The sequence below is a fragment of the Stegodyphus dumicola genome, chromosome X2 (assembly GCF_044657685.1).
Source record: "Stegodyphus dumicola isolate Sdum_Otavi_A_Nest chromosome X2, ASM4465768v1".
Classification (NCBI taxonomy): domain Eukaryota; kingdom Metazoa; phylum Arthropoda; class Arachnida; order Araneae; family Eresidae; genus Stegodyphus; species Stegodyphus dumicola.
In genome coordinates, this window is record NC_140781.1 from 130,899,503 (window position 1) to 130,911,412 (window position 11,910).

The 11,910-nt window shown below is 41.7% G+C and overlaps 1 protein-coding gene across 1 annotated transcript; it reads left to right on the top strand.

Moving 5' to 3' along the window:
• The first annotated feature begins 388 nt into the window (after positions 1 to 388).
• On the top strand, positions 389 to 1,041 carry LOC146992911 (uncharacterized). The gene has a single exon (XM_085808826.1). The coding sequence runs from the start codon at positions 409 to 411 to the stop codon at positions 1,039 to 1,041; it is 633 nt and encodes a 210-aa protein (XP_085664952.1). The 5' UTR covers positions 389 to 408.
• Positions 1,042 to 11,910: the final 10,869 nt, after the last annotated feature.

Here is an 11,910-nt window from a genome sequence, read left to right on the forward strand (position 1 = left end):
GTGCGGAAATTATTGCCTGTCTTGAGGCAAAAAATAGACTTCCCGTGGCAAAAAGACTCATTGTGCAAAGTTTTGCGTTCGATGAATTTTCGCTGGAAGAAATGTGTTAACAAAAGAAAAATTCTTATCGAAAGACCTCACATTGTATTTTGGAGGAACAATTATTTACGCGAAATGAGGATACTCAGAGCAAGTGGACGCCACATCGTTTACATCGATGAAACATGGATTGACAGCAATTTAACTTTTAAGAAATGTTGGCAGCATGATACGGTTTTGGGCGCACAGATAAATGTCAGTTCCAAAAATAGACTGATTGTTGTCCATGCTGGCTCTTCCGCAGGATTTATTCCAGGTGCCCAACTTATATATAAAGCATCAGCTCAAAGCGGGGATTACCATGGGCAAATGAACTATGGAAATTTTGAAAAATGGGTGTTGGAAAAGCTTCTTCCAAATTTACGACCTCAAAGTGTGGTATGCATGGATAATGCCCCGTATCACACAAAAATTGAAGATCCGACACCCACGAAATATGCTACAAAGCAAACAATGGTAAATTGGCTGATGAAGAAGACGATATGCTGCGATCCCAAAATGCGAAAAGCGGAACTGTTCAGCTTAATAGAATGCAATCGTCCTAAAAAAGTAATATATAAAATTGACAACATCATAAAGGAAAATGGGCATCATGTTGTGCGTCTCCCTCCTTACCACTGTGATCTAAACGCAATTGAATACGTTTGGTCATCAGTTAAAAGACTGATCAGGGAAAGGAATGTGACTGGGGACTTAAGCTTGGAAAATTTGAAAAATTTAACACAAAAAGCTTTGGATGAAGTCACTTCTCAAGAATGGCAGGCGCACTGCAACCACGTAGAAAAACTTGAAAATTATTATTGGGACAAGGACGAACTTTTAGAAGAGATAGTGGATGGATTAATAACTCAAACTGGCAGCAGCGATTCTGATTCTGATTCAGAAGAAACGGAATCTTGCGACAGTGACTCGGATGACTTTTCAGATTTTATACCTCTATAAAAGTCCTCCACGAAGGCATCCCTCTTCTTCATCTGATAGCTTTGTCAAGTTGTGAGGATATTTCTAGGTTCAATATTTTCTTTGCCGCTATGTAAATGAAAGATTACCAAAAGTGGGCAACAATGAGCCTTCGGCAGAGGCGAAACCGAATATAAAGAACACTGAATGGTTGCTTCATTTCCCATTACTGTGTTCTTGGGGACCCACAAGCCATGGTATAATTTGCTTAAAAAATAATTTTTATTATTTTTTAAGCAAATTATTAATTATAGTTTAATTAACATATAATTTTGTTCTGATTTTAACATTTTATTATGTTACAAGCTATTACAGTGTCTATAAAAAGCAGCATGATGCATAAATGGGCGCTGGTAATTAAGAGGCCCAGCAGCGGCCGATCGGTAAAGTCACTGAACACTTGTAGTTCGGTCTCAGGTTTGAATCCCGTGAACGGGCTGGCTGCATGGGTGTTTTCCCCATGTGTAACGTGTATACGAGGCAGTTTTCCTTAGCAAGCCCTCCACGAAGGCATCCCTCCTCTTAGGCATTTAACCCTGGAGGCTTTCTGTAATCATATAAACCAACCCAAACCACTGGTAATTAAGTAAAAAACAGTTTTGATTTTAATTTACCTTCGCTTCCTTTCGTCATTAAATTGACCACCTTTTGGTTTAGTTCGAAGGTATGGGAAAAGAAGAAATGTTCGCAAAAAGTATTTATTGAGAGCATTTTTCTTCAAAAATAAGCACGGATTTTTAAATGCATTTCCCTACAAGTTATTTTGATATATTTTTACTCATTGTACATCTAGAAGGATGGCAAATTCAGCGACTTGTACCTCACACGGCAAAATCAAAGACCGTTCCTTAACTGCAAAAACTTTATTTACGCCATCAATTTTCATTTTCGGAAATTGAATGTCGGGGTCGACGCAAAGGGTCAACGAGCATTTTACTTGAAACTAAAACAAAATGTGAATATCGCCAAATCATCTTTAAATATGCCAAGGTGGCAAACTGAGAAGTAAATCTTCAAGACACTCCTACGAAAAATGGGTCACGGCTCGTTTCTACGGCAACAGACAGCCGCAGACAAACTGGCGAGAGCTGTTCTTACCGTAGACAGACAGTACGAAAACAGTTCGTTAAATCGAGAGTTCGTAATTTAGAAAGGCATCGGAAATTGTTAGTATTTCACATTTTAATGTTTTCGAGACAGGTTAGTGATACTATTCCATGCTTTTATTTATGTATTAGGAATTATTTTTAATAGTATTTTTACTTTATAAATGATATCCATTCTATTAAACAAACAAGAAATATAAAATATTTGTAAAACGTACCTTTATTAAGTCATTGAGCAACAAAATAATCACTTATCTTTGTCTGTTTTAAGACAACAGATTGTACAATGCAAGACTCCATCTTCTCTATATTTGTTAGAATTTCACAATTATCACTGGCCTCAAAAAATCGTCTAAGTTCTAACAAGTATTCAGCAGCTTGTTTTAAAGTCGGTTTTGGTGTTACTTCATTTTCTTCTTCTTCTTCTGGATCTGAAAGTCTCTCATTCTCGTTGATTATGCTGCTAATAATATCGTGATCCGATATTTCCTCCGTGCAGATGACATTAGAATCCACATTTAAAAAATCCTCGAATGAAAGTTCTGGCAACTGTGGATTTCTACGGCGAAGTTCATGCATGAGAACCTCATCTTCGTCGTGAGATCTATTGTCATGGATTTCTTCAGTTACGTCTGTTTCTTTAATAAAACCTGCATGTCGAAAGGCTTTAGAAATTGTTTCATCTAAAACATCATTCCATGCACTGATTGATAAATGCATTGCACCAAGAATATCAATCTGATAAGGTTGTTCCCTTTCCAAGCCAAGGATTACTCTTTGCAAGAGCACTGTCTTATATTTTCGCTTGAAACTATTGATTATCCCCTGATCCATTGGCTGTAAAACTGCAGTTGCATTTGGTGGGAGATATTCCACACGGATTGCCTGAAGCCCAGTGACTTCCATGTGTGCAGTACAATTGTCCACGATTAGGAGAACTTTGCGCTTCTCTGCTGAAAAACGGTTATCTAAATCTCTCAACCATTTTTCGTAGATGTTGCCAGTGATCCAGGCCTTATTATTAGCATAATATGCAGCAGGAATCTTCTGAACATTTTTGAAACACGTTGGTTTCAGATATTTTCCAATAAAGAGCAGAGGCAATTTTTGTGACCCAGTCATGTTGGCTGCAATCAAAACTGTAAGTCTCTCTTTAGCTTTATTACCTCCAACACATTTATCTCCTTTGTAAGCTAATGTTCTTTCTGGAAAAATCTTAAAAAACAAAGCCGTTTCGTCCGCATTAAAAACGTCATCTGCAGCGTATTCAGAAAGAAGCAATTTCAACTTTTCTTCTTTCCATTCATTTGCTGATGACGTGTCTACTGCTGCACTTTCACCACACACTTTCCGGAAACTCAAACCATTCCGAAATTTAAATTTCTGTAACCAACCATCCGTGCTTTAAAATCTTTGATGTTTAATTTGGAAGCAAAAAAGTGTGCTTGTTCTTTAAGTACATTTCCATCAATTGGAATGTTTAAGCTTTCTCATCTTTCGAAACCAAACAAGCAAAGCCCTTTCCAAATTTGGGTGTTTTGATTCTCGAAAATATTTTCGAGCGGAGGGTCCACATTCATCGTTTCCGTTTTTAGCTCCAAAGATCTTCTCTCTTGCCTTTAAAATCGTCGATAAACTATTTTTAGGAATTCCATATTTCTGAGCAATTTGTGTCTTGCTTAATATTTTTTCGTCAACTTCTTTTAAAATCTTCTTCTTTATTTCAACCGATAAACAAATTCGTTTCTTCATTTGCGACATAGCTCTAAGAATCTTACTTAACAAAAACTGGCCCAATTTCCCTCTCGACTAACGAGACTTCACTGATTGAGTTGTCCAGATCAAATGACTATGACATTACAAAAAGCAACAACTATCTTTTAGAAGCATCCCAAACCCCTTTAACACGAATGGTCTCACCTCCACCCAACAACATCAGGCCTATGCTCTTCTGAGAGCCTCCCACAACAAACAACACCATAAATTTGTCCTAATTCCCCCTCTTCTCCGCCCCCTCCTTCCTTACTGTACTTCTTCGAATGTTTCGCACTTGCTTCCTCAAAATAGTTGGAGATTTTATTTGACCTTCACAGTTCGTCCAACAATGAAACACGCGGAAGTATGAAAACTGAGTTCGCAAAAAAGAGATTTTCCTGATTTGTAGTTCGTAAATAAGAGCGCAAAATTACATTACATCTATGGGAGTGTATTCGGGATCATTCGCTAGTTCGTCAAATCGAGAGTGTTCGTAAAAAAGAGGTTCGTAAAAACGAACGCCTACTGTATAATTAAATCATGTTTTTAATACTTTTTTAAAATTATAAGAATAGAGATAAGATAAGAGATAAATTAAGAGATAAATTTCTAAAAAGACTAAAGTGTGCGTCAAGTTTCAATAGACCTGAAGTGCTATCTGGGAAGGCCGAGAAAGGAGGAATGAGCTGGCTATAGCCTGATGCAGAAAAAACATTCGTATAAATAATAGGCAAAGTAGTGCGAGTTTCTTGGTTCACTAGTTTGAGCCGCAGAGCTGTCTTCCGTCTCGGGTATAACGGGTATACCCATTCGGAATTGGATGCCAATTCCGCGGATATTTATTGTACCATATAAAAGATGTACATGGGCACGGTTACAGGGCCCTTGATGTCTTGGTTACATTCTGTTGTCAACAGAGAATAAGGGATTATTAACATAAGAGACACATAGATTATACAATAATTTAAAGCTATTAAGACTGTACATGACTGTACAGGAGGCTATTAAGACTGTACATTTTAAATGAGCTATTTTTGCATGAAGATGTTTGAGTGCGAATATCAATGTGTCAGTCGCATGACAATACCCACCATTGGTACTGTACATGTGACTTACATTATGCTATGAGGTGAGATTTTAGGAGCAATACATGGGGGAGCATGGATAAACAGATACTATAGTACCACACAGGATACTAGGATAAACAGACACTATTAGTACCATACGTTCGTAATAATACGAACATTAGAATTGTACTTAAAATACTACATATAACAAGCATTATACTAAAGATTGAAACAATTAAGACTGTACATGATGCTGGTAATACATGAAGTTCCCGATGCGAGCCAATTGGTGCTGATTGACACTGTTAATGCCGAACAGGATACATACATTATGCTGTAGGAATGCACAGTAATACTTATAACATACCTTAACCTGAATATTAGTACATATGAAACCATACAAGAGAATGCGTGATAAACCATGAGTGCTGAGTGAGAACATGATGGCACATGAGAACGGAAAAGAAATAATAATAATAATAATAATAATAATATACATTAAACTGATTAATAGTACTTTAGAATCCATACAGGAGAATGTGTGCATGCACATAAATGCTAACGATACCGACGAAACTTGTTACATACATTATGCTGTAGAAATGTACATAAATAAATATAACTTACATTGAGTTGAATATAAGCACTTACGAAACTATATAAGAGGATGCGTGAATTTACATGAATGCTGAAAGAAACATGATACATTATACTGTAGATTTTACAATAATACATATAACGTGCATTATACTGAATATTAGAACTTAGAGGTTATACAGGAGAATGTGTGAGTATACATGAGTGCTGAAGAAACTGACAAACTTGAAACATACATTATGCTGTAGAAGATATAACATACATTAAAGTGAATGCATGATATAACATACATTAAGCTGAAGCTGAATGCATGATATACAAATGTGCTGAAAGAAACATGGAGGCACGTAAGTACGGTTCAAATATGATACATACGTACATACATTATGTTGGACAAGTTATGCTATAGAATTTACAATAGTACACATAGCACACTTAAAACTGTATATTAGTACTTTAGAAGCTATGCAGGAGAATGCGCGAGTATACTTGAACGCTGATGATACTGACCAAACTTGATACATACATTATGCTGTAGAAGTGTACAAGAATAAATATAACATACATGAAACTGAATATGAAAAAAAAAGAAAACAATGTGACAGCCATTTGACTAAATTTGATACATGCATTATGTTGTAGAGATTTACAATAATACATAGAGCATACATTAAACTGATTATTAGTACTTTAGAGGCTGTACAGGAGAATGTGTGAATATACATGAATGCTGAGGATACTGACCTAACTGGAAACAATACATTATGCTGTAGAAGTATACAAGTGTACATATAACATACATTAAACTGAATATTGGTACTTATGAAACTATACAGGAGAATGCGTGAGTATACATGAAGGCTAAATGAAACATGAAAACACATGAGTACGGAAAAAGAACAGTGTGGCAGCCATTTGGCCAAGCATGAGATATACATTATGCTGTAGAGATGTACAATATAACATTTAACATACATTAGGCTGAATATTACTACTTTTGAAAATATACAAGACATGTAGCGGCGCTAAGTGTGGTTACCGACGGTGTGCAACCTTCTGTTGGCGTTTCCTATACATTATGAGACACTCGTCTATTACAGCCTTGATCTTTAGCTGATCCTGCTTGAGTTTTTTAGTGGTCTTTAGCCAGTGAGGCCAGTAGCTGTCATCATCCGGCAGTTTTAGCCTGTACTTTTCTCTGAGGATGCATGAGAATAGGAGATGGTCTGGGTCGTCAACCTCACCGCATTCGCAGGTGTCGTTGTCTACGAAGCCGAAGCGATATTTGTATGTGAGGAATGGACCATGTCCAGTAAGAAATTGTGTCATATAATAAGAGGTAGACTGGGCCTCTGTCCTCACGTTGAACTTGTAAGCTCGACGACCCGTGGTGCCCTGGTCCCATCTCCTTTGCCACTCTGTTATTAACAGCTCTAGCGAGTGCCGCTTCATAAATGTGATCGGCTTTAACGTGGCATCCTCATCTGTGTCGGCCGATTTGGCTGCCTCCTTTGCCGCCTCGTCTGCCAGCTCATTATCTAGGATGCCAGTATATGCTGGCACCCAGGTGAGACGTGGGGCTTTTACTTGGCTAAGATGGAAAATCTGCCTAATTATGTCTTGGGCTATGGGGCTTCGCGCTCTTTTATTAGCTATGGCAGCCAGGCTTGAGGCTGAGTTTGTGTAAATTTCTATGGGAGTATGCAAGGCATCCTCACTGTATTTCAGTGCTGCGTTGATTGCCAGTAACTCAGCCTGGTAGCCCGAGTTATGGTGGGCCAACCTCCTTTTCCACGTATGGATCGTCACCCCTTCAGAGACGTGGCAGAATGCACAGCCAGCCCCTTCCGATGTCTTTGACCCATCTGTGAAGATACCTATAGACTTGATCTTTTGAGCTTCTCGAGAGAGAGTGAGGCATGTATCGATATTGTCATCAGCCGGGTGACAGGCGAAGATGGGCCTGTGTTTTTCGTACTCACTGGGATTGTAAGTATGTCCCCATAGTGTGTGGTGTTTCCTCAGGCTGATAACTTTCCCTATCGCAGCCTCTCGCTCTACGACGAGATCGAGGGGTGGTACACCGGCTAGAACTTGCAAGGCTGCCGTTGGGGAAGTTTTGTAAGCCTTACAGATTACTAGTAGCTGTTGACGCTGTATGGTAGTTAATTAACGTCTCATGTGGGTGTTCAGCTGTGTGGCCCATACTGAGGCACCATGGGTGACGATTTTCTCCCTAACAGTCTTATACCGGATGCGGAGAATTTTGGGTGACAGCCCCCATTTGATTGCTGTCATTCCCCACATGGCATTGGTTAAGAGATTCACTCTGTGTCTTAGCATCGTAATACGAGGAAGCCAGGAGAGTTTCTGGTCTATGACCACTCCCAGCTGTTTTAGCTGGGTGACACATTTGATCCTGTGCCCAAGTAATTTGAGACTAAGGTTACGTCGCAATGGAGGACCTCGGCTAATGATAAATGCTTGTGTCTTTAGCACCGAGAGTTCGAGTTTATGCTCTCGGGCCCATTGTTAAAAGGTGTCCAAGCACTCTTGCGTTTTGATGCCCAGATTGGAGCGACCTGCTACAGTCAGGAGGAAGTCATCTGCATAGGCGACTAGTTCGACGCCTTCTTGGCCATCAAACAGTGTTTGCAACCAGGTTCCAAAAAGTCGGCCCGAGACAGGATCCTTGTGGGCAGCCTCTCTGCAGTTGCTTGGTGACTATTGCACCATCCAGCGTGACTTGAACTCGTCTGTTGTCTAAGTAACTTCTAAGAAGTTCAAAATCGTCATTTTCCATTATTTGAAGTTCAGATTTTGAGCGTAATGTGCATTTGCCCTTCGCTCCCTATTTTAACTTCGCTAATATTTCTTTATGCTTGATCAGACAGCCTGGCTCAGTAAAAGTAGGCGGCCAGTGCAACTCTGATTAAAAATCTAGTTATAACCACGTGCAGTGCTGATAAGCACTACGTGTTTCTGTGACTCCTTCTCCTATTTTCTTCTTTCTATGTATTTCTTTCTCCTGATGAGGAGGGACCTTTAGCTGCCCTCGAAATCGATTGAGTGTTTCATTATACCTACGCTAAATATAAGGTTGTTTTTTACGATTTTGATTGTCACATTAGCGTGTTTCTCTTCTAGTCTTCTAAGAAGTTGTCTAATTGCAGGAGGGCACTGCGTCTGTTCCAGGGCCTCGAGGATATCTGTCCACCACAGCGAGTCGAAGGCACCTTTAATGTCCAGAGCTGCAACTGCTGTGTGGCGGTCCTCTGCTCTGTTTTTCTGTATGATTTCCACTAGCTTATGGATCGCGTGGTCTGTTGAATAACCGGTGCGAAAGCCATACTCGGCTGGGCATGGTGTATGACATTGTGGTGCTCAAGGTGATAGTGCAGGCAGCGCAAGATTACTCGCTCTAAGAGCTTCCCGATGGCCGGGAGTAAGCATATTGGTCGATAAAAAGTAGGGTTGATCGGGACCTTCCCTTGCTTGAGGAACAGGGCAACCTCAGCAATCTTTGTGTCTGTAGGGAAACAGGACAGTCTCCAGCTGGCAGCAAAGAAAGCTACTAGGAGTTCTGGGTATCTGCTGTGGATTACCTTAATGACATTGTTGTCGACCCCGTCCGGTCCTGGTGCTATTTTCGGGTTAAGTCTTTTGATTATCCACCATACCTCCGCGGCAGTTGGATTGGCATCGGAACTCTGGCGTGTGTGATCTGTGTAGGCGTGAAATTTCCTGCGCATTCCCCAGTGCATCGGCTGGTCTTTTGCCTCATCATCTTCCGGGAAAATTGTAATCCAGGATGTGCCGCACAAATTCAGCATTGCTCGTCGCACTCGGGTTAATGTTTCTGGGAAGCGTTGTGGACCGGAATACTTTGTTTGCTGCTATCTTGAAGGCTTGTCCGTGTGCTGCGGTTGTACTAGTACAGAAAGTTTTCCAGTATACAACCTTGGCGTGCTGCACTGCCTTTTTGTATTCGGCGCGGGATTTCCTGTAAGTTTGCAGTCGTTGTTCCCGTTCAGCCGGATCTTGCATTGCTTGAGCACGTTGACGTAGGGCCCTAATACGGCTGCGTTGTACCTGGAGTTCTTGGGTTTACCAGTGCGCATTTGGCCTGCTCTTGTAAGTTTTGACTCGATAGGCACTTCTACACGCAGAGTCTATGTAGTTGATCATTTTGTCGTAAGCGTTGTCCAGATCCTCCTGCAAACAACTTTTTGTGAATAAGTCGACAAGGTAAGGGACATGAGAAGCAAGTGCAGTTAGGAAGGTATGGTGCCCTCCATACACAGTTTTGTAGCGTCTCTTCACCACACAAGTGGTGGGAAGGCCTATATTGAAGGTGATGAGTCGACGATCACTAGCCATCTCTATGTCTTCCACTTTCCAGTTTTGGATTAGAGCAGCTGTGTTTGGGAATGCGAGGGTCAGATACGGCCATCCCTCTGCGCGCGTTGTCCAAAAGGTGGGTGGTGAGTCAGACTCATTGGCAATCACCAAATTGTGACATGCCAGGAAGTCCAGCTGGTTATGGGCATGGGTATCTTCTCTCAATTTACCATTACCTCGATTTACCATTTGCATTTTTTAATAGTTTGCACAGTGTTATATATTATTACGCAGGGTCTTTATTATATGTTCTTTTATTGCCGCTGCCTTTATTGTTCTTTATTGCCACTAAGTCTAACGGCTGTATTTACAAAATTGCTATCCAGTATTTGTGTTACTGTCATTTATAATCTTCTACTCACACCTATGCTTGTGGTTACCACGGGCCTACCCGACGGTGATTCCCTCCCATCCCACGCTTACACTGCACCTTCTCTTAGCGTCTATTCACTCAAGTAGTCACGTTACTTACCCAGGCTACACCTCAGTACTGATCTGCCGCTTATTACCAGTGACTCATTCCTCTTATGGCACCTATTGATTCCTCACAGAGTCCGCTCAAGCTTCGACACAGCCTGACAACTTGCAATCAGACGCAAGCACAGCAGCCTCTCACACACATAGTGACTCTAAGCAAGCAAACACTCCGCGAAGCGACGACACTAACAACCCCGTAGTCCCAGAGCCGCTAAAGCAAGCTGATTATACGCAGAGCAACTGCAGCTGCATACACAGCCAACCCCACGATTCTCGAGTGCAGTTCCTCAACCAGAAAATCGCCGTGATCCTCAATTTTGTAGGGGAGCTGAGGATCATAGGGTTACCATAGCAGACACTGCCTACCTTAGCAAGCACCTGAAAGAAATACGGGTGATCCTCAACCAGCAGGAAGCCACAATAGCCAGTAAGGAAGGTGAAATGAGGGCCCTTCGTTTGAAACTAAGTACACCACCGCAGCCGCCAGTACCGAGGCTCTTTTCGCAGGCAGCTGGCTCCCAAAAAGACCGGGAAACTCCAGTCAGTGACGAGAAAGCGCCGTTCACCCTGGTTACCAGGAGGAAAAAGAAAGGGAATTCTCGTACCCCTACTGCCCCGGCTGGCACTTCTTCGCAAGACAGTGCAAGAGCTGCCCCAGAAGCTACACCTCCATGGGACCACGTCCTACTGGTCAGGCCCAAAGACGCCAAGAGGACGCTTAATAGTGTCCGCCAACAACTAGCGACAGACATCGACGCACCAGGACTTGGCACTGCAATTAACCCAAATCAGGCCAACCAGGGGCCAAGAAATACTGATTAGGTGCAGGGAAAAGGAGCAGCTAGACAGACTGAGGAGGTCCATCGAAGGAAAAGTTCACCTGAAGGATTCCCTTGATTGCGGAGTCCCTTGCCCGAGAAAACAGGCACTGATTCTGCTTGGTGCTCAGAGTTCTCAGAGAGTCAAATAGAAGAGGCACTGAGTCTCCTGGTAGAAGGCAATAAAAAGATTGTGTATCGGTGCGAAAATCCAGTAAGAGCAGAGATACCAATAAACAGAATCACACACTGGACGTGGAACCTAGCTCTGCAAGTAGTCTATTAGCCCTTGGAAAGATATTCCTGGGGTTCCATTCCTGCCCCATCAGAAGATACCACCCAGTGATAAGGTGCTTCGGGTGCCAGGCCTACGGACACATAGCAAGAACCTGCACGGCAGATACCGTCTGCGCAAGGTGTGGACAAGGACATACTACAGAAGGGGGCTACTCAGAAAATAACAGCTGCATCAACTGCGCAAGGGCAAATAAAGAGCACGGCACATCACATCCACTTGATCACGCAACCAGTGATAATAGCTGCCCCACTTAATCTCCTGAGAGTACGGGCCACGATTTAATGCAGAACACCAGATACCCGGTTGTGCACACACTTCGGGACTTCAAGGTA